General features: G+C 35.2%; 3 protein-coding genes across 4 annotated transcripts; 1 reads left to right on the top strand and 2 right to left on the bottom strand.

Annotated features, from left to right (window-relative positions):
* The first annotated feature begins 1,258 nt into the window (after nt 1–1,258).
* Nucleotides 1,259–5,587, top strand: LOC140807125 (probable apyrase 7). 2 transcript variants are annotated; one of them, XM_073163829.1, is made up of 3 exons: nt 1,259–1,479; nt 2,158–4,302; nt 5,046–5,587. In XM_073163829.1, the coding sequence occupies exons 2-3, from the start codon at nt 2,307–2,309 to the stop codon at nt 5,357–5,359; spliced, it is 2,310 nt and encodes a 769-aa protein (XP_073019930.1). In that variant the 5' UTR covers nt 1,259–1,479; nt 2,158–2,306; the 3' UTR covers nt 5,360–5,587. The 2 variants fall into 2 exon arrangements, with proteins under 2 accessions (XP_073019930.1, XP_073019931.1); XM_073163830.1 differs by lacking the exon at nt 5,046–5,587 and adding an exon at nt 4,402–5,039.
* A 1,037-nt stretch (nt 5,588–6,624) lies between these two features.
* On the bottom strand, nt 6,625–13,407 carry LOC140808141 (uncharacterized). The gene is made up of 11 exons (XM_073165173.1): nt 13,125–13,407; nt 12,637–12,724; nt 11,879–12,172; nt 11,431–11,589; nt 9,342–9,482; nt 9,175–9,231; nt 8,852–8,990; nt 7,646–7,750; nt 7,370–7,557; nt 7,091–7,132; nt 6,625–6,880 (listed from the first exon to the last, which is right to left on the bottom strand). The coding sequence occupies exons 1-11, from the start codon at nt 13,241–13,243 to the stop codon at nt 6,737–6,739; spliced, it is 1,476 nt and encodes a 491-aa protein (XP_073021274.1). The 5' UTR covers nt 13,244–13,407; the 3' UTR covers nt 6,625–6,736.
* Nucleotides 13,408–14,102: 695 nt separating this feature from the next.
* On the bottom strand, nt 14,103–19,107 carry LOC140807368 (uncharacterized). Its single transcript, XM_073164180.1, has 10 exons — nt 18,860–19,107; nt 18,333–18,696; nt 16,926–17,170; nt 16,587–16,671; nt 16,284–16,469; nt 16,043–16,210; nt 15,725–15,940; nt 15,016–15,187; nt 14,547–14,718; nt 14,103–14,455 (listed from the first exon to the last, which is right to left on the bottom strand). The coding sequence occupies exons 2-10, from the start codon at nt 18,663–18,665 to the stop codon at nt 14,362–14,364; spliced, it is 1,671 nt and encodes a 556-aa protein (XP_073020281.1). The 5' UTR covers nt 18,666–18,696; nt 18,860–19,107; the 3' UTR covers nt 14,103–14,361.
* Nucleotides 19,108–19,717: the final 610 nt, after the last annotated feature.

Genomic DNA, 19,717 nt, shown 5'->3' with positions numbered 1-19,717 from the left:
TAATAGTTATAATAATTCTCCTCCAAAACTTAACACCAACCAAAATTAATTTTTTTTAAATAAATATAGACATTTTAATAACGTACTTATTTTTTTTATCATACAAATTAATTTTTTCGTCATCCAAATTTCCATTTTTTCCCTTCTTTTCCCTTAATACTTAAATACAATTATTACGTTATTTTATAATATTTTTTTTTTGGTAAGGATATAATATTAATTATGATGCATAAATGATTTAGCTGATTTGAAATACAACTAATATTTTCGATGAAAATTAAAAAAAAAAATACAAAAACTCTTGTGAGACGGTCTCACGGATCAATTTCGTGGGTAGAATCTCTTATTTGGGTAATCCATGAAAAAGTATTACTTTTTATGCAAAGAGTATTACTTTTTATTGTGGATATTGGTAGGGTTGACCAATCTCATAGATAAAGATTCGTGATACCGCCTCACAAGATACCTACTAAAAAAAATTTCAATGAAACAGAATTTCGCTCACACAATTAAATTATTAATATAATAACTAATTATTTGTAAATTACTTTGATCAGTTCAATCTTGTATTATGTTCGGCCTATAATCTCTCCTTTTTTTTTTTTTACATATTTAATTTTATAATAGATAGATACAATTCAACCAATGAGAAAATAGTGTTAAAAATATCTATTTTAAATGCAATAAATGTATAGCATCAAATTCTTATCTTAAATTAAATTATTAATTGAATCAAAACCATAACTCATAAATGAAAAATCTCAATTTTCAATTACAAATATAATTTCAATGGACTTTATAATATCGATATTTAATTATTATGTAGACAAATATATATATATATATATATATATATATATATATATATATATATATATAATGACAGAGTTTCAAATAAAGTAAAAGAAAAAAAAATCGATATTTAGTTTAATGCAAAAACTTGTGTGAGACGGTCTCACAGGTCATATATGTGAGACGGATCTCTTATTTGGATCATCCATAAAAAAATATTATTTTTTATGCTAAGAGTATTACTTTTTATTGTGAATATAGATAGGGTTGACCCGTCTCACAGATTAAGATCCGTGAGACGATATCACATGAGAGTCACTCTTAGTTTAATTGATTCTTAACTATCTAAAATAATCAAATTCTCACTTAAATCAATGAAATATATTTAAATTTAAAATTTAAAAATATTATTATTAAGTTTAATAAATTATATGTACATACATAATAGATGGTGTGCTTCATCACCAAAAACACAAAAACAGAAACAAAACCAAGAAAACTGATGAGAAAAGGTTTTAGACTTTGTGTTCGGTGCGACAAATTCAAACCCAAGAGAGGCTGTCTGGTTTTGTTTCTTCGATTCGTCTGAAAATAGAAATCCCATTTTCAATTTTGGATCCAAAGGATGGATTTTCTCTCACAAGGCGCGGTCTTTAATCTGTGTTCAAGCTTCCTTATGATCTGACGGTGAGTGAAAATATTGGCTGCCCAGATTATTATATATAATCTGGCGACTGTTTCGTTGATTTATGTTCATGTTTTGTCGAGTGATTTATCGTGGTTGGCTTTGAAGATATGCGGGTTTTTTTTTTTTTTGCTGTCGGCTGTCCCATTTGGGTGATTATGATTCGGAATCGGATTGGATGTTGAAGTTGTGGTGAATTACTGGAGTGCAATTTGTTTTCCATTGTGGAAATTGATGGGGGAATGTGTGATTTGCTGTGTGGATTCTGATGTTTATTGTTCTTACAAATTATGAAATTAAGGTGTTAATGGAGTGGGATTGCAACCAGGTGGAACTTAAAGAATTTAGTTGAGGTCCTGAGGACGGGCTTAAAAAAATTTATACATTTTATTCTATGAGTATATGATTTTAGAAATTCTCAAGCATGTCTAAGATTTGGATACGAGAGATAGGGAATGGATTTCTGAAGGACCGAAATTTAACTTTACTGTGGTGTTTTTGATGCAGAAAAGATCTCCTGATCCTATAAGTTTGCTACTTACTATGTTCCCTACTCCAAAGCAGCATTTTGCAATTGATTCATAAATTAATACCATTTGCGTGTGAATTGTTTTAATCATTGATCTTTTATGTTTTGTCCCATCAAATAATTTGGTTTTTCTTACCACTTAATTCTGCAGGACTCGCCCTCTTTTCAACTAGTTCTTGGTATTGTTGACTTCCAAACAGTGAACACAAGTCTGCTATTGTGTTTTAGCTAGAGAGAAACACGACCATTTCTGGAACAAAAGATCGTCGAGTTGGATTGCTGCTTGTATTTCCCCCCAACATGGTATTCAATAAATTTGCAGATTTTTTTTCATATGCAGCAACTCACTTCTCGGCCTCAAGGGCTTCTACTGTTTCATATAAATCACCTGGATTGCCACCTATTCCTGGTTCCCCTCATGGCCATACTTTATCCAGTTCAGAGACAAAAACTAATATGAGACTCTCATCTTCCCTTCAAGATTTTTCTGCTTATAGACGAGTTGATCTAGAAGGTGGCGATATTAACCCTGGAGAAGCAAAGAGTTCAGGCCACGCATTACATCCATATTTCTTGAACAGAGAAAATGGTGGATTGAGTTTCTCGAAACAGAAGGCAGCACCAGGAGTCACATTTGGTCGAAAAAAGTGGGTGCGAGTTATCTGGATTTCCTTGTGTTTATTGTTGTTTGGCTGTCTTGCTTATTCTGTTAACTTTTTTTACTCAAACTGGTCTAGAGGGACATCCAAGTTTTATGTTGTGCTGGACTCTGGTAGCACTGGAACCCGTGTTTATGTATATGAGGCATCTGTTAATCCCAAAAAACTTAACAATCCTCCTATTTTATTAAAATCATTGCCCGAAGGTTTCCAAAGGACACAAAAAGGGCGAGCTTACAACAGAATGGAAACTGAACCTGGATTTGACAAACTGGTGCATAATATCTCTGGGCTGAGAGAAGCAATAAATCCTCTTATCAAATGGGCTGAGAAACAAGTTCCTGCTGAATCACATAAGACCACTTCTCTCTTCCTCTATGCCACTGCCGGAGTTCGCAGGCTGCCAAATTCAGACTCCGAATGGATTCTTAATAATGCTTGGTCGATTCTCAAGAGTTCTCCCTTTTCGTGCAAAAAGGAGTGGGTTAAAATTATCACTGGCATGGAGGAAGCTTATTATGGGTGGATAGCGTTAAATTATCACACGGGTGTCCTAGGATCCATTCCTAAGAAGGAAACATACGGTGCGCTTGACTTGGGTGGCTCATCCTTGCAGGTCACTTTTGAAGGAAAGAAACACGACCATGATGCAAACTTAAAATTGAGCATTGGCCCTGTTAAACATCATTTAAGTGCCTATTCTCTCGCTGGGTATGGGCTTAACGATGCATTTGACAAATCTGTTGCTCACCTTCTCAAGAAGCATCCTCAGATTACCAATGCTGATTTGGTTAGTGGAAAGATTGAAATTAAGCATCCTTGTTTGCAGTCTGGTTATAAAGAGCAGTACTCCTGTTCAAGATGTTTATCATTTCGCCCAGAAGATGGAAGTCCTTCTATTGGAGGTAAAAAATCAGGTAAAGGAGGAAAGGCCGGGGTTCCCATTAAGCTTATCGGAGCTCCAAAATGGGACGAGTGTACTGCACTGGCTAAAGTTTCTGTCAATTTGTCTGAATGGTCAGATCATAGTTCTGGAATGGATTGTGAGCTGCAGCCTTGCGCACTTGAGGAAAATCTGCCTCGCCCCATTGGTCAGTTTTATGCTCTATCTGGCTTCTATGTGGTGTACCGATTTTTCAACTTGAAGACGGATGCCTCTTTAGATGATGTATTAGAGAAGGGCCATGAATTTTGTGAAAAAACATGGAATGTTGCTAAAAACAGCGTCATTCCTCAGCCTTTTATCGAACAATATTGTTTCAGGGCACCTTATGTCGTGCTCCTCTTGAGAGAAGGATTGCATATTACTGACAGCCATGTAATTGTTGATTCTGGAAGTATTACTTGGACACTTGGGGTTGCTTTATTTGAAGCTGGAAAAGCATTTTCATATGGGGGAAAATTTCTTGGCTATGGATTATTGCGGGGGAAGATGAATCCATATATTTTTTCTGCTATTTTGATTGCTTCATTACTTGTCCTACTTTGTGCATTTTCCTGTGTTGGCAATTGGTGGATGCCAAAGTTTTTCCGGAAGTCATATCTCCCACTTTTCAGGCATAATAGCGTGACGACCGCATCAGTTCTTAATCTTCCAGCTCCGTTCCGGTTTCAGCGCTGGAGTCCTATCAATACAGGTAAATCCACTATTCTTGATACTTTGTCCAGCAGTTATGATTTTCTTGGATCTTTATTCTTTAATGTACACAGGGAGAAAATCATTTTTCTTTTGTTAGGTTATGAAGGAAAACAACAAGAATATACTTACCAACCATACTTCAAGTGTATATTCTTTGTTGATTAGATATCCATTCGCTTGTTTTATTCATGCTATCCAACTCTGCTCAAGATATTTTGCTAGTTGATATTTAATTTTACTCAAATTGACTCAAATTGAATATAGATTAGAAGTCTGTTTCCACAAAATCTCTAGATCCAAACCCAGTTTCAACTTCCAACAAGCCTATGCAAATACTTAAATCATTCAAAAACTCGTGTTGCACTTGATACTGAATTTTGCTATATTGATTAAATGCCGACCGCGTGGTACGCACTTTAAAGTCTTATTGGGAAATAGTGAGTGACATGTGAAACACTGCAATGCATGCGTAGCAGAAGTTTACATCCAACTGTACTTGACCGTGTTGGTGCAACTTCTGTCCGGAAATTTAATAAATTAAAATTTTATTTGTTTTAAGTTTTGTCCTTCATGAATTTAATTTAAGTTTATCTAAGTTATCTAAGGTAAGTATATCATCAGACATCAATTGAATTTAATTCGAACTAGATTTTCCTCCTTTCATTTTAAATTGGCAAAAAAGTCATTTGTGAGTTGGCCTATATTTTTCTTCTGTATGTTTTCCTAAAAAAAATGTTTCAGGGGATGGAAGGGTTAAGATGCCATTGAGTCCAACAGTTGCCAGCTCTCAACAACGACCATTAAATTTTGGACTTGGTTTCAATGGTGGTGAAGGTGGTGGCATCCAGTTTACTGAGCCATCACTATACTCTTCGTCCAGCAGTGTAGGGCATAGTTTTTCATCCGGCAGTTTAGGACAGATGCAATTCGATAACACCAATCTTAGTTCATACCGAACTCCCCACGGTAGCCAAATGCGTCTCCAAAGTAGAAGATCCCAGTCTCGAGAAGATCTTAATTCTTCCGTCGCTGATGCTCGAATGGTCAAGATGTAAAATGATTCTTTTGAAGGTATAAATATTCTTGGAATATCTGCAACCATTCCATGAGCACACTGTAACTTCTCAGTCAATGGAATTGCTTCTCTGGAGTGGTTAGAAATGGTCAGCAACCATGCCTGATCCTCTTCATGGATGTAGATAGATGACATGACTCTACTCACACGAAACAAAAGATGAACAACAAAAGGCTTGAACCGACTTTTGCGGGCCTTGGCAACCATTTTGAGGAAGTATGAAGCTAGATGGGTGAAACTCTTTCTTGTAAGCAAGATTTTAATTTTGTAAATAGACTAAATAGATCTTTCAACTGTATCCAACTTGCCAGTGAAGCTTTGAACATGACTGCAGGCGACTGAGAACTGCACCACCCGTATGAGAAAGTTGAGGCTTTTTATTGTTAACAAATTCTTGAAGGAGATATTAGACGTACACTGAGGATTATTATGGAACTTCTTAATTTTAGATTATGGGAATCTGTATACTTTCATTTCAGCATCCGCATTCCCTTCCCTGCTTGGATTTCCAAATTCTTGGGTTTTCGGAGTAGTGTAAAATTTTTTTTGAGTAATCAGATCTGTTCTAAAGTAAGGAGGTATTTTGAATCATTGGTTTTGTTAAAAAATTTAACCAGCGTTTACTGTATCATGTATTGTTGTATACCATAGTGTCCACCAGAAACTGACGAATTAATGTTTAATTAATTATCCGAGTTTTTGAAAAAGTGAGAAAAAAATGAGTTGAGTTAATGAACGTCTAGAGACATGGACTAATTCTTTACATCAAACTGTGAATTCGAACAAATGAAATATTTGTTAAAAAAATACAGGATGTAATATCGACTACAAAATTAGACATGTTATCAGACCGGATTTAATCAGTTTCAGATTTTCTGGACTGAGGTTTTGTCAAAATGAAATGGTTACGCAGGATTTTATCGAATGATTGTCCTAGTCCGAATTAGAAAAGAATATAACCGAGTTAATATTATTTAACCCATTGCTTCACGCCAATTGATTTGGAATAAAAATATTTACTTCTAACATATATTAAATCAAGTCAGTTGATTCAATAATCTGGTTTACCATATTTAATTAGTGTTACTATACATAAAGATTTTTAATCCTTAATTATTGATTTTCCATATTTTTATATAAAGTAAGATGTTAAAATAATAAAAGTTTTAAAAATTTAAAAATTTATTACAATAAATTATTTTCTCATCATGACTATAGTGCATAGAAAAACAAAGAGTTCACAACTAGTTAGGAACTGGAATTTCTCAAACAAGACTGTCTATACAATGTATGGTTGGTGGGAACTGTTGCCTATGAGTCTAGGACAGAAATAACAAAACTGGATCTACTCAGAAATTTACAGCTCATCTTTTTTAGAAGGATAAATCCAACTTAGTATATGTGTAAACTTACTGGTTGGGACGATTTTTTCTGGTTGCGTCGAGTCCATGCTGCAAAGAGAATTGTAGTCGTGCTTTAAATGAGGAGCAGCTATCCTTTCCTGCGCACATAGAAGGTTATATTTTGTGAATGGATTGAGAACTACAAGTAATTTTCAGATCTTACATCCCACGTTTGCGTAGGAATACTTATCATTCATCTACATGCATAAAATAGAAAATGCTCAGTGCGTGAAACTAGAACCGAAAGTCTGGCTGCTATGATCATTCTTTGGAGCAAAATCTAAATTTAGAAGTCAAAGAAATCATACCTTAAACATCTCGAAAGGGCAAATGTCAGAATTGTCACAACCCTTGCACAAAAAGAAAAAGATGGATCACTCCAATGCTCAAGACAAGTAGAAGCAATTAAGTTGAAGGCAAGACTATAAAGGCTGCATCATTCCATCAATAGAGGAGTGAAAATAATGGTCAAATAAGAATTATTTCAAGATGCGATTTGTATCGTGTTCACAAAAAAGCACAAATGTACACTTTGAAAATAGTGGACCTTTTTAAAATGCCATTTCATAGGATATAGACAACCTTACCGGCACTGGAATAGGGTGTTCATTGTGCAGTACTTGCACAAAGTATTTGCTTGAGTTGTTGGATGGGCAGCTGTACAGAACTAGCATGTTATTTCCAGCAAAAGGGGCAGCTGTACTGCCACGCCAGGTTCTCTTCTGTGGGGGTTGAGGGAGTTGTAGAGGTTGTTCCCTTTGTATTTGTTCAAACTCTGAAAATATGACAGATAATCAGGTAACTCAAGAATAAATAACCCCAAAGAAAGGTTAAACATGTAAAAAATTACAGGACATTCTCACCAGATTCATCGAGAAATAGCCCAATCAAACAGGAAAATGGAAGCAAAGTTTCTGCATGAGCAAAGCGCAGTCGAGCCATTTCATAGTTTCCATGAGCAATCCCATCTACGAAGTAGAAGAAAAGGGCTAAAATTAATACAAGGAAAGGCACTAAAATAAATAAAACTGTTCTCCAATAGATGGATATTGTTGATTTGACAAAGAACTTAAGCGATAGTGTCAAGAAAAAAGTATAAATGGAATTCTGGAACTGGGTTCTGAAAAACACATGCTACTTGCGTTAATCCAGCATTTTGAAATATTACATGAAAAACATGTGACTAGAGGGATGCAGGGACCACCTCTGTACGGATATCAAACTGTTTCATAAAGCAGAAATGTTGCAAGTTGCAACTGATTATAATCACATTCTAGAGGGGATACCCGAGAAGCATGGAACTTGGATTATTTGTTTAAATGCCTACATAATCAATTCACTATTTTGCAAAATGAATCTTCATGATCTCTTACATCCTTCCAGTTCCAGACAAAGAAACTGCATCCTACTCAAGTAAGCCAATTCCAATATGTACCACCGTTGGGTAAAAATGCAGTTCCACAAACAAGCCATTCAATGATACTATTTCGACAAAGTCTCCATTAAGAATGAAGGTAAGGCAGGATGCATAATGAATATTTCAACCTTGTATATAAAATCCAGTTCCTTGATCATAACTCGAACTCTCAACTTCCCAATATTACAGAAAAATGAGGATTAGAGTAATGTAACTTTCTTTTGTTTTCCAAACTTAACTTACAATAACAGTGAATCACTAGCACACGCATTCTTATGGCCCACAGATCCTACATGTTGGCTAAGATACTACTTTATCTGCAACAATTGTAATGACAAAAGCTAATACCTTCAATTCTTGTCCATAAATCACAGAGACTGACAGTATAACTGATGATTGGATACAATAAGATGTGTTTTTATGAAAAAAGACCATACATACACCTTGATGGGTAAAAAGTGGCTCAATTAGCAAATTCCTCAAACAAATCAAAGTGCACAAATGCCTGCCACCTAACTTTTGTTGATGATACAGATTATTATTTTACTAGTTCGCAATAATTTTTAGATGAATTGATCCTTGCACATTATCTAAAAATCCAGTCCCACACCTCCTATTGTAAAAATAGGTCAAAGAGAAGGAGAAAATGCACCTTCATGAGCCTTGATGGCTTGCTCCATCGACTGAATAACATCTTCAAGTAATGGTACTCCCATTCGGTAATTTAATGAATTGCCGTAGCCCTTCAGAATAAATGCCTCTAGATCATCTGTCCACTCCAACAAACCGACCTAGAAGCACAAATTAGCGTCATGATAAACTACGGATTTTTCATGATAATGCTCTAGAGGAATTATGATAAACATACAAATGATAGAAAAACATAATAAAGTCAAGCAGCCAGATTCTTAAATGAAAGTACATATATCAAACCAAATTAATCTCTCATGATAAAACGGGAGAAAGTGTAAATACCTCGGATGGACTAAAAAGTGCACAGGCTTGATCAATTGTATTTAGCAAGGATGCTTCCTGGTTCAAATCAACCATAAAAGAGTTGCAATGGAATTCTTCTAGAAAAACAACTATTTAATGGCTTAGTGGACCCCTAAACATAAAAAAGAAGAAAAAAAGACTGTTACCTGTTTGCACAAAAACCATAGTGATGATACATCTTGTATTGTGAAATTCAAACCCCAACGAGTAACTAGATCTTGAGTTATTCCATTTAGTATGGGTTCCTTGAGCTTCTCAACAAATGGTTCCTGACTCTTCCTATAAGCCTGGAACGTAAAAGCATATGACAGCATTTAAACACCAGTAAAAATTTATGTCAAAACAACCCTACAATAGCTAGTTGATCATTTCCTATTGAGCATTGATTCCTGAGTTTGAAAGTGATGACAATAATTTCACCATCAAATCTATGAAATCAAAGCAATCCATGTCCCATGAGGTGTTGAGCCCTTGATCATCAACTATATTAGGTGGGGCAAAAGTACAAATTGCCAATAATCTTGTGAGATGAAGTCCAAGAAAAAAGCAGACATTTTAGCATAAGCAGTATTAAAGAAGTTCAACTGCTGACATTGTTGTAAAGAAATACTCCAGGGATGTGTTCGGACCGCGGTATATGAAACCAAATGATTTCAAATTTATTCCAAATTCATTCTGTTTGTTTGGGAACTTCTGAATTATGGATTTCAAATTATTCTCCCACCATTTATGTACTTATAATTATACATAGTATTAGAATGGATTTCTGTTCATAAATCTAGGAGACTTTTACTCATTAATAATTGCATCAATTTGGGAATTGATTGATTTAAATCCCAGTACATGTGGGATTGTAATTTCTTACCTTTTTAGACTTTTTTCTTTCTTTTTAAGACTGAACATTGTATGAAGGGAAGATATGAAGGAACATATGTTTTTCTCTCCTTCTCATTTGCTTACAATTTATCTTCCCGAAATAAAGTAACTTGAGATCCATCTTTTAAATACAAAACCTCATCCAAAACGAACCTAGGATTATAAATAATTTACAAAGTTTGCCTTCATAATCCCATCCTATGCTTTTGATGACACCTACAGCTCAAAATCTACTTCATGATGTGGTCAAATCATCAATCAACTAAGTTAAAATTCATTGTTACCATTAGGGGTTATAAAAGTTTCTCAAAAACCTGCTCAAATCGACCGAACCAAACCAAATCACACCATTATATCCATTTTTTTCAAATTGAAAAACTGCAATTTCAAAAAAATTCTCAAACCGCACCACATGCAATTGTGTGGTGGTAATTTGAAGAAGAAAAGCCCATATAATTCAATAAATTTAGTTATTTTATTAATAATGATCCTAGCATGTTTGTAATTTTATATTTAACATAAATCTAAGTTACTAAACAAAACTTACTTTCCACTTGTTTCTACATCTTTTATTAGTCCTCATTTCCTCCCAACTTTCAAATTTTGATAGCTTCTCAACTCTTGCAAAACTTATTTAAGACCTGAACTCCATTGAGGCCGAAGTAAATCTCATTTACGTCTTTATATGCACAAACGAAATATGAGTGGAAATTTAACTTTAGGTGCTAAATAAGGCTGAAAAAAAATTTCATTAAATGAGTCATATTTACTACTCACATTGTTTAATTGCATGCTGAAAAAATGAATTAATCTTTTCTTGGTTTCTACTTGTTGATCTCCCCCTCTATTTAAAAAAAAAACGAATAATAGCTCAAAACCGCCCGAAACCAACCAAAACCATGAATTGAATTTTAATTAAAGAACCACAATTAAAAAATATTTGAAACAGAACCATATATGGCAATTTGGTTTAAAATAATTGAAATACTGTCTAACCGGACCGTGATTAGCCTTAGTTATCATGCTGGCTTAAAACACTAATACAGAAAGTGTCTTCTGAAATGTTATGTGGCTCATGGTTCGAGTAAAACCAGATAACTTTAAAGGAAACACACGATATCCCAAAGTTGAATCGGGAACTTCTAAACCTACGAGGTGAAAAGGACTATAATGGATAACATTGAAAATTTCCTTCGTTTCAATTACATTAGCTATAGTTCTCTGTCTTTGAACAAAAATATTTTTGAAAAGCATGGAAATATCTAGATTTACATGCTAGACCTTGGAAAGGGTAGTTGTACTATCCACATATTCTAATGGTTGAATGTAAAACTTTTCATTAAATGAAATAATCTGTACCTTGTAGTTTTGACAGCAATCATGAAATCTCAGAACTCTATCACTAGCACGGCTTTCACTGGTTACAGCAAAAGCTCGATGGCGTCCTGCACCAAGATTTCCTTTCCCACTAAACAGCCCCATTCCAAATGCTACAGCACTAGCTGAGGCTCGGGAAACCTATAAACAGAACACATGAATGGTAACCTACACAAACAATCCACTAAATGAAAAGGCACTGAAAACATACTCATAGCAGATGCTATTCAGAAAACTAAATGGAATGGTACGCCGGGAAAACAAAACAAGACTGGAGGGATGAGTTTAAATAGTACTAAAATAATTTCATGTGATTCTCCACCTGTCTGCAAGCAGCAGAAACTAAAATACATTGCAAATGGCACAACTGAATTACAACTACAAGTTTCATGTGCCAGTGGCATAATTAAATGAGTTATTAATGACAAACCTGAGAGGCTTTAATTGGATATAGATCAGGGTGGTAATCCTCATGAAACAGTTCCGGAAATTTATCTCGGGTTCTACCACCGAACTCATACATTTCCTCTTCTCCTTTACCGATCAACTCTCCACCCTTGTGCTTTCCTGTCCAAGGAGATTTCCATCCCCATAACCACGTGGGAATATACTGAACAGATGATTTCTCCTGCTTCAGTTTTCCCAAAAGGGCTTCTATACGAGTGGCAAAAGCCTCCAACTGTTTCAATCTTTTCTTCGTAGGAGCACGGGTCCCATGTCTTGCCTGCCAACCCAACCATGGAATCACACGCTGATGTAAAAGTGCAAGAATACGAGTGCTAAAAAGCACACATCCACTCATCAAAGTGGTTTCACCAGTACATTTCTCAATATTAATCTATAAAGCAAGCAGTATCACATAGTACAACATAATCCTTTCGAAGGGTAAGTCAAATAAGGTAATATAATACTCTAGCCAAACCACTGCATTTGGCGTATCTAGCATAACACCTAAATAACCAAACTAGGGTCATCACAGCAATGTGCTGGCCCAATACATTTAGCAGATAATGTACTATAAAAGAATGTAATCGTAACAAAAGCTAAAACTTGAAAATGTGTGCATATTTATTTATTTTTTTTTAAAAAATGAAGAAAATGCACATATTTTGCAGCATGCAGACATCGTCAATTAGGTAAAATATATCCTAATTGAAAAAATGGTTGAAAAAGCTGAAGGAGAATTACCACAAGGTTCAAGTGAATAGGTTGGCACTGATCAAGAGAATTTGATGGCACAAATGAATTCTTAGAAATCTCCTTAGCTACGTGATATCTGCATAGAAGTTACCAAAGTCAATCAATGTACAAAAAAAAAAAAATATTCCAGAACAGAATAGAAAAAAGTGAAAGTTTCCAGATCAGAAGCTGCTTCAAGAAACATCCCCACCCCAAAAAGTCAAATCAAAATAACAAAACCACTCCTTTAATTCAAATTTTAACACCAAAACAAATAATCCCAATTACGAGACAACGTAATCGACATTTGAAAAACGTTCTCCAGAAAGCCAGATGAGTCCGCCTTACCATAGGATTACACTAACAAATCCACTGACCAACATCATTACTTTTTCACACAAAAAAGCACGATCTTCTCCAGGTAAAAAATGCCAAAATCAGAAAATACCAAACTGAAAACTCCACAATCATGCAATGTCATAATTCCAGCAAGCTACCTGGTGGCAGTTGACAAATGTCGTCGAACATCGAAATCTCCTTCCGCATTTGCACCGGAATCAGCGGCGGAGATCAACAGAAGCACAACAATGAATACAAAAAAGGGAGCAATCGCCATTCACATGAATTCTCGAAAGAGCGGGTAATACAGAGACAAAAGTCGATTCCGTTTGTTTATATAAACTGAACAGTGGATTACTTTTTCCAAAAAAGAGGAGGTGAAGATACGACGTCGTGAGCTTTTTCTGATAATACGATGTCGTTTTAGTGATAGGATCTGGAATGTTGGTCAAGCAAGTGGGTTAAATGTGGCAGGCATTCAAGGATTGGACGATGATTCAGCTCTATTAATTATTAACAATCATATTTTTATATTCAAATAATAGACTAGAACATCTCATTCATTTAATTCCTTAATTAATTAGTAATAATATTAAATTAATGAAGTAATAATATTAATCATATAAATAATAGAAAAAAAATTATTACTATTCTTAATAACACTAATTATGCTGCTACTAATTGACTCAATTTAATATGAACCATTCTGCAGTTGCCTATGACATTCTCGCTCACAGGACTTCAATGTTGCCCCGATGTCCCTAATTAAAATGTTCGACCATGACCAACACACCACACATGTTACATTAAAACCATATGTACACTTACAGAAAGATTTCGTGTTCGAATTCTCTAACTTCTGTCTTTTCACTTGAACCTGCTTGACAGAACTTGCTCAGTAAAGTTTAAACGATCAACGTGAACTTGCTCAGTAAAGTTTAAGCGATCAACGTGACTTACAGATTACTACATTGACATTTACACAAAAGATAACGGCCGCGTATTATCTCAATTAAAATTGTAATGTGAGACATTCGAGTTGATGAAATAGATAATGTTTGATTATTGATCACGTGTTAGATTCTCCTTACCAACACATTATTGAGTAAACATATAACATAAAATGACTCACGTCCTGATTTGCAGGTTATTGCATTTACTTGAAAAATTACCTCAGTGTGTACAAAAAGACAAGGTATACAGGTTCGATTGCCATATAAACTTAAAAAAAGAAAAATGACGAAAGAAGAATCCATACATAGGCATGTAACTAGAAACATTAATAATAGATAAGGTTACGAGGATTTAGACATTTTTTAGCGAATAGTAGCGTCTTATATCCGTCGATGGGACAAAACAACCCAAAAAAAGAAAAAATTTGGGCCACCATAGAGATCATTGTTGTTGCTCATATATCTGCATGTATGCCTCAGAAAGTGCAACCATTTGGGGCAAAGTTTCAGAAACATGAAGATCTTGCATCTCATACCTGATGAGGCAGGAGATGAGTTAAAGACTAGATATGCCGAGTGTTCTCTCTATATTACGAAACAAAAAGCAAAAAGCAATCAAAATAGTACCATAGTTCTTCTGACTTCCGCTGCACAAACACTCTATAGGATCCTTCACCTGGCTTGCCATCGTGAACAATGTTCCCAATCAAATCGTACTTGGAGCGTAGCCTTTCATTCTCATTGGGGGCGGGTAGAGGGATGTAATCCTTTAGCTCGAGATTCTTCACAGGGAAATTAACTAAGAAACCAGCACAAACAAGTTAGGAATCCGCTTGATGACCAAACATCCAAAAATATAGATGGAGGGCATATTCTCTTCCAACGAATTAAATCACAAGAAGAAAAAAAAGAAACAAAAGGCTTGCAGAAATACAAGGAACTTGTACTAGTAATATGGAGGCAGAAGTATAGGCCAGCCGACAGGATAGATGCAAAATTTATACAATTAGCATCGTATTAGTTAGCCAGTGATCATAAATCCAGACACACTACTTGAAAAGTAGCTTCATTGATAGGACGGGACATAAATACTTACCAAGGGTAGGATTTTTCTCTACGAAGAAGTTGTTCTTCGTAAATCGACGCATGTGCAGTATGATATATTGTGGTAATTTCGTGACACGGTATCTCATCCTAGCTATACGAGGCCGGACAACTTCTGTCACAGTCTCGCCATCGAATTTCTTGAGTATGTTGAAAAGTGGAACCTAGACACCATAATTTAAATGACAGGTTAGTTCAAATTCCACAAGTTGTCGAAGGAAATATAAGTCAATATGCAAGATTACACAATCCAATCAAGATGAGATGTTATAGTAACAAGTCCATAGAAAAAGATGCATCACTATACAACAGTAGAGAAATCAAGCATATTTTCATTGATTGAAAAAGAAAAGACACCCAATCTGTCCCTTAGGCCTTATATTAACGTCAAAAGTCAAATTAGACAATTTGTTCAAAAAACAAAGTCAAATTAGACGAAGTAAAGACCCCAATATTGCTTTGGTGCAGTTAAAATATGCAAAGGGGATATAGCTCAAGCAGATGGCATGCTAAAAGGAATACAAAAGTAAATTCTAGCATTTGTGTCAAAAAAGCAATGCGACAGATCAAAGAGTAACTTGAAAAACAAAGAATTTAATTCAATTTTCAATTCCTAAATGTTTATCTCAATAATTATACTGCCTCTAGTTCAGGACCATATAAAAAATGCTCAAGCAACAAAATCAATTTAAATATAAAACCTGTGGAATAATGTTTTTCTCCATTACGTCCTTAAACAGAGGAGGAGGAGGCAAGTCCAACCCAAGCATTAAGAAAGGCATTCTGCTTGTCTCCAGGTTTACTCTATCCACGTCATTCCCACCATATTGTCCACTCTCATTATTCTGCCTGTTCTCATTATCTCTCCTCCCTGCAATAAACTTAGTGGGGATCTGCTTGATAACCTCCAGTTCCCCCTACACGAAACATTCATGCAACAAATATTTAGGGTAAACAAGAAAAAGGAAAAGGACATATATTTCATTCGAAGAAAAAAAGCCAAAAATGTCAAAATAAACCTGAAAGCACTGGTGAATGATGCTGCTATTCTTTTTTGAACTTTTAAGATCTCCATGCATTGTATTAAGAAGCCATGACATAAATTCAACTGGATCAGACTGAGCACCTATGCGGAATCGTTTTTTACTAGCTTTCATAACTGCCTGGAGAAACTCATGTGGACTCACCTAGGAAATCCATGCATAATAAGGAAATGCAGGCCGTTGACAAAATTTGTCAAATATGAATGCACAATCAAACCTGCCCTTTGAAGTTCCTTGCATGCCAGATCTTTCGCGTCAGCTCTCCAAATCGATGAACAAGTTGTGATTTGCTGTTCTGATAGTTCTCCGGGATAAGAAAGAAGTTCCTCAGTGGAGTAACACGCATCAAAGATTGAATGGTAACATTGACAAAATCGGTCTCTTTGATGTTATTTAACCCCACCTACAAATAACTCACAAATTAATAAAGATTAAGTTCAAAACTACCAAAAAAAAAATCTATTGCAGGACAGCAAAAAAATGATTAGGTAAAAACACAGACAAAAGGGAAGCTAAATACCATTCCAGGAAGATAATCAGAACCATCAAGTGCCCTTGACCACAGCCTATTCCTGTCAATCTGCTCAACTTGCTCTCTTGTAAACCTGTTAAATCATACAGGAAAATCAAAAGATGAATTCAAGAAAATACAAAATGACAGGCGAAAGAATTGCAATTCCAAATAAAATAGGAAAAAAACAATTGGACATAAAACTTCAACCTCCATATTTTTAAATGTAAATTTGCTCCAAAAAATTTCACCACCCTTTAGTTGGAGAAACACACTAGGGTGGTATGAAGCCCCATAGAAAGAATAGAATAAGTATAATCAAAGAAATCTATCATGTAACTAACATGCCTTGGGTTGAGAACATGCCGAATATCATCCAGCGATGTGTCAATAACTTCATATCCATCAGGAAGACAGAAAACTTTCTCTGTTCGAAGATTGATGTATACATGATGTCCAGCTTCAAGACTATGAGTATATGCATGAGACTTTTGTCCCCTTCCTTGGTAATACTTCCCACAAACCAAACATGCATAAACATTCAAGTTTGAAAGAGACACCGAACAAAACTTCTCGAAGTCAAAATCTAAAACCTGGAGATATAAAAAGAATTTGATTTCAGAAACAAAAATTGCCCACAGACAGCAAACTACAGAAGTTATATGGTAAATCATACCATTAAATGATGCATTTATTGAATGTGACGAAATACTAAGAAATTGATGTACAAACAAAGTACTTAGGGCAATACTGCATGGTCATTTCTATTAGAAACCTCGAAAGGCCAATAATCGATGCATACTCAAGTACTTTGTTTGTACTTCAATTTCTTAGTTCATCGGACCAATGCTGCATAGTCATTTTTGTTAGAATCCTCGAAAGGTCAATAATCCATGCATACTCAAGTACACTCTGGCATTTTACAAGCCAATAAAAGAAAACCACACGACTAAAGTATAGTTTGGCACACTCTTTTCTGAACTCAAGGAAATGAAGATGATCTTAGTTTGGTCAGAAGCAACAATCCTGAGAACAAAACAAGATCCATTCAATCCAAAATTGAATTCATGCCTGGCAGAAGGCAAAACTAACAGAACAATGTATTCTAACTCTACCAAAATTTCAACAGCGACCAGTTTTCAAGGTTTGGAGTCAATGGCCAAGTACTTTATTTGCTTTCACAGATAAAAAAGTTTCCAACTCAACTTAAACAATGTAGGATTTGAGAAACCTTTTGATCAAGAATATCTTTTTCTTAAAACCTGAACCAAATCTAGGTCCCAACAGCAAATTCTTAAGAGTATGTATTTAAACAATGAAAGAACTTACAAACTACTTTAAGGGCATAAAATTTTAGAATTAAAACCACAAAACACCAGTTTACTGCCTGAAAGCTAATTCTCACAAAAATAAAAAATCAACATCTTTGTTTGAAGAACAAAGGAATCAGACATTTAAAGGGGATTCACATGATTTTTTCATTTATTTTACTGTGTTGATGCACAATAAACACACTAAGAAGGTAGAATATAAAATGCAATATGATAAAGTATTGTGAACCGGACAAACTCACCGTAAACAGAAATTTATGCCTGCAGATACTTAAATACTGATAGTTTTAATAATAATCAATTTCACCCCGTTACAGCTATGACTTTGAAAATCAATCGCAACCACGGGTACTTATTCCAAATTATACCAAAACAGAATATGCTTGATAACCAGAGCGACAACCAATCTATTATTAGTTATTACCTGTCTATTAACAGTGTCAAGATAGGGACAGTCCCTTCTTACTTCAACAGTGCGATTGCGCTTTATATGGCCTCCTTTAGCATCTCCTTCCTCTTCATCCTCTTCCTCCTCATCCCCCACCTCATTATTATTGCGTCCATTTTGATCATCTTCTATGCCACCACGACCTCGTCTATAATCCTCTTCATCTTCATAATCGTCATCATAAGAAGCAAGCGGGAGGAGCGGATTTTCAAATGCAAGTTGGAAGGAGGGCTGCTCAATTAGCTTCTGCTTCTTTGCAGCTCCCTCTTCATCCACAGCAATTTCTAGGTCCTCGCGTTTCGTTTTCATCTTACCAATACCCTTTCTCTAAATTTACTTCCTACAGCAACGGTGTAACCACTTTAAATAATTCCACTCATCCATTACCACAATATATTATATATGCAAATTCATATTTATATATAACATTTGCCCTATATTATTTTTTTATACACAGTAGAAATCAGATAAATTTCATGACAAAATTAGAGGAAGAAGCAAACCCAGATGCTAACGGGAGACCGCGAGACAGCTCTGCTGGTTCGCGTCCGTCTTCCTCTGCTTCAGTGCTGGTTTGCGTCCAGCCGTGGAGTGGGAGAGGCAAAGATTGAAATTCAATTAAAAACCCTAGCCACTATGAAGCATGGAAGAAAGGAAAGGGGGCTATGCTACCCGTCCAGGCGTCCAGCTGTGGAGTGGGCGAGGCGGAGAGAAAAATTGCTTGAATAAACCCCCCACACGTTACGGATTTGGAATTTAAGAGACGTTCTCTATTTTTCCTAAAACGAAATTGTCTGGTACCCGATACCCGATAACCCGATACCAACCCCATTATAATATTCGAACTCGATCCTACTACCATGTGGGGCTGGGTCGGGTAATCGATACTCGAATAAAACATCCGCCTTTATATGGGTCTTATTCATCATTACATTCATCAATCTTGGACTAGACATAAAAGATTGTTTGTTTGTAGAGATTTTAGTGATTGATGTATGATCGAAAATACTTTACAATTAATATATTTAATATTAGAGGAATATGGATTATATTTTAAAGATTTTCCGATGTTTTTTGACAATGTTGCAGTTCTCATACTGTTAGACTTAATATCGAAAATCTTTAAGAAGGTATGTCAACCATCAAATTGATGGTAGAACTGTCAAATGAGTTAGTCCAGCCCGACTCATCAATTTGGCGGGTTAAGGAGGTTTCAAATAAAAATATTAGCAATGTTATATGATAATAAATAATCAAAATAGAATGAAACAAATTCTATAAGATTTTAATGTCTCTTATTATATTGTGAATAAAAACTCATATGTCCAAGTAATATGATTAACATAAATAGAAATTTAATT

Source organism: Primulina eburnea, chromosome 12, assembly GCF_022965805.1.
Source record: "Primulina eburnea isolate SZY01 chromosome 12, ASM2296580v1, whole genome shotgun sequence".
NCBI classification, from domain to species: Eukaryota; Viridiplantae; Streptophyta; class Magnoliopsida; order Lamiales; family Gesneriaceae; genus Primulina; species Primulina eburnea.
This window is presented reverse-complemented; position numbering and strand designations above follow the sequence as displayed.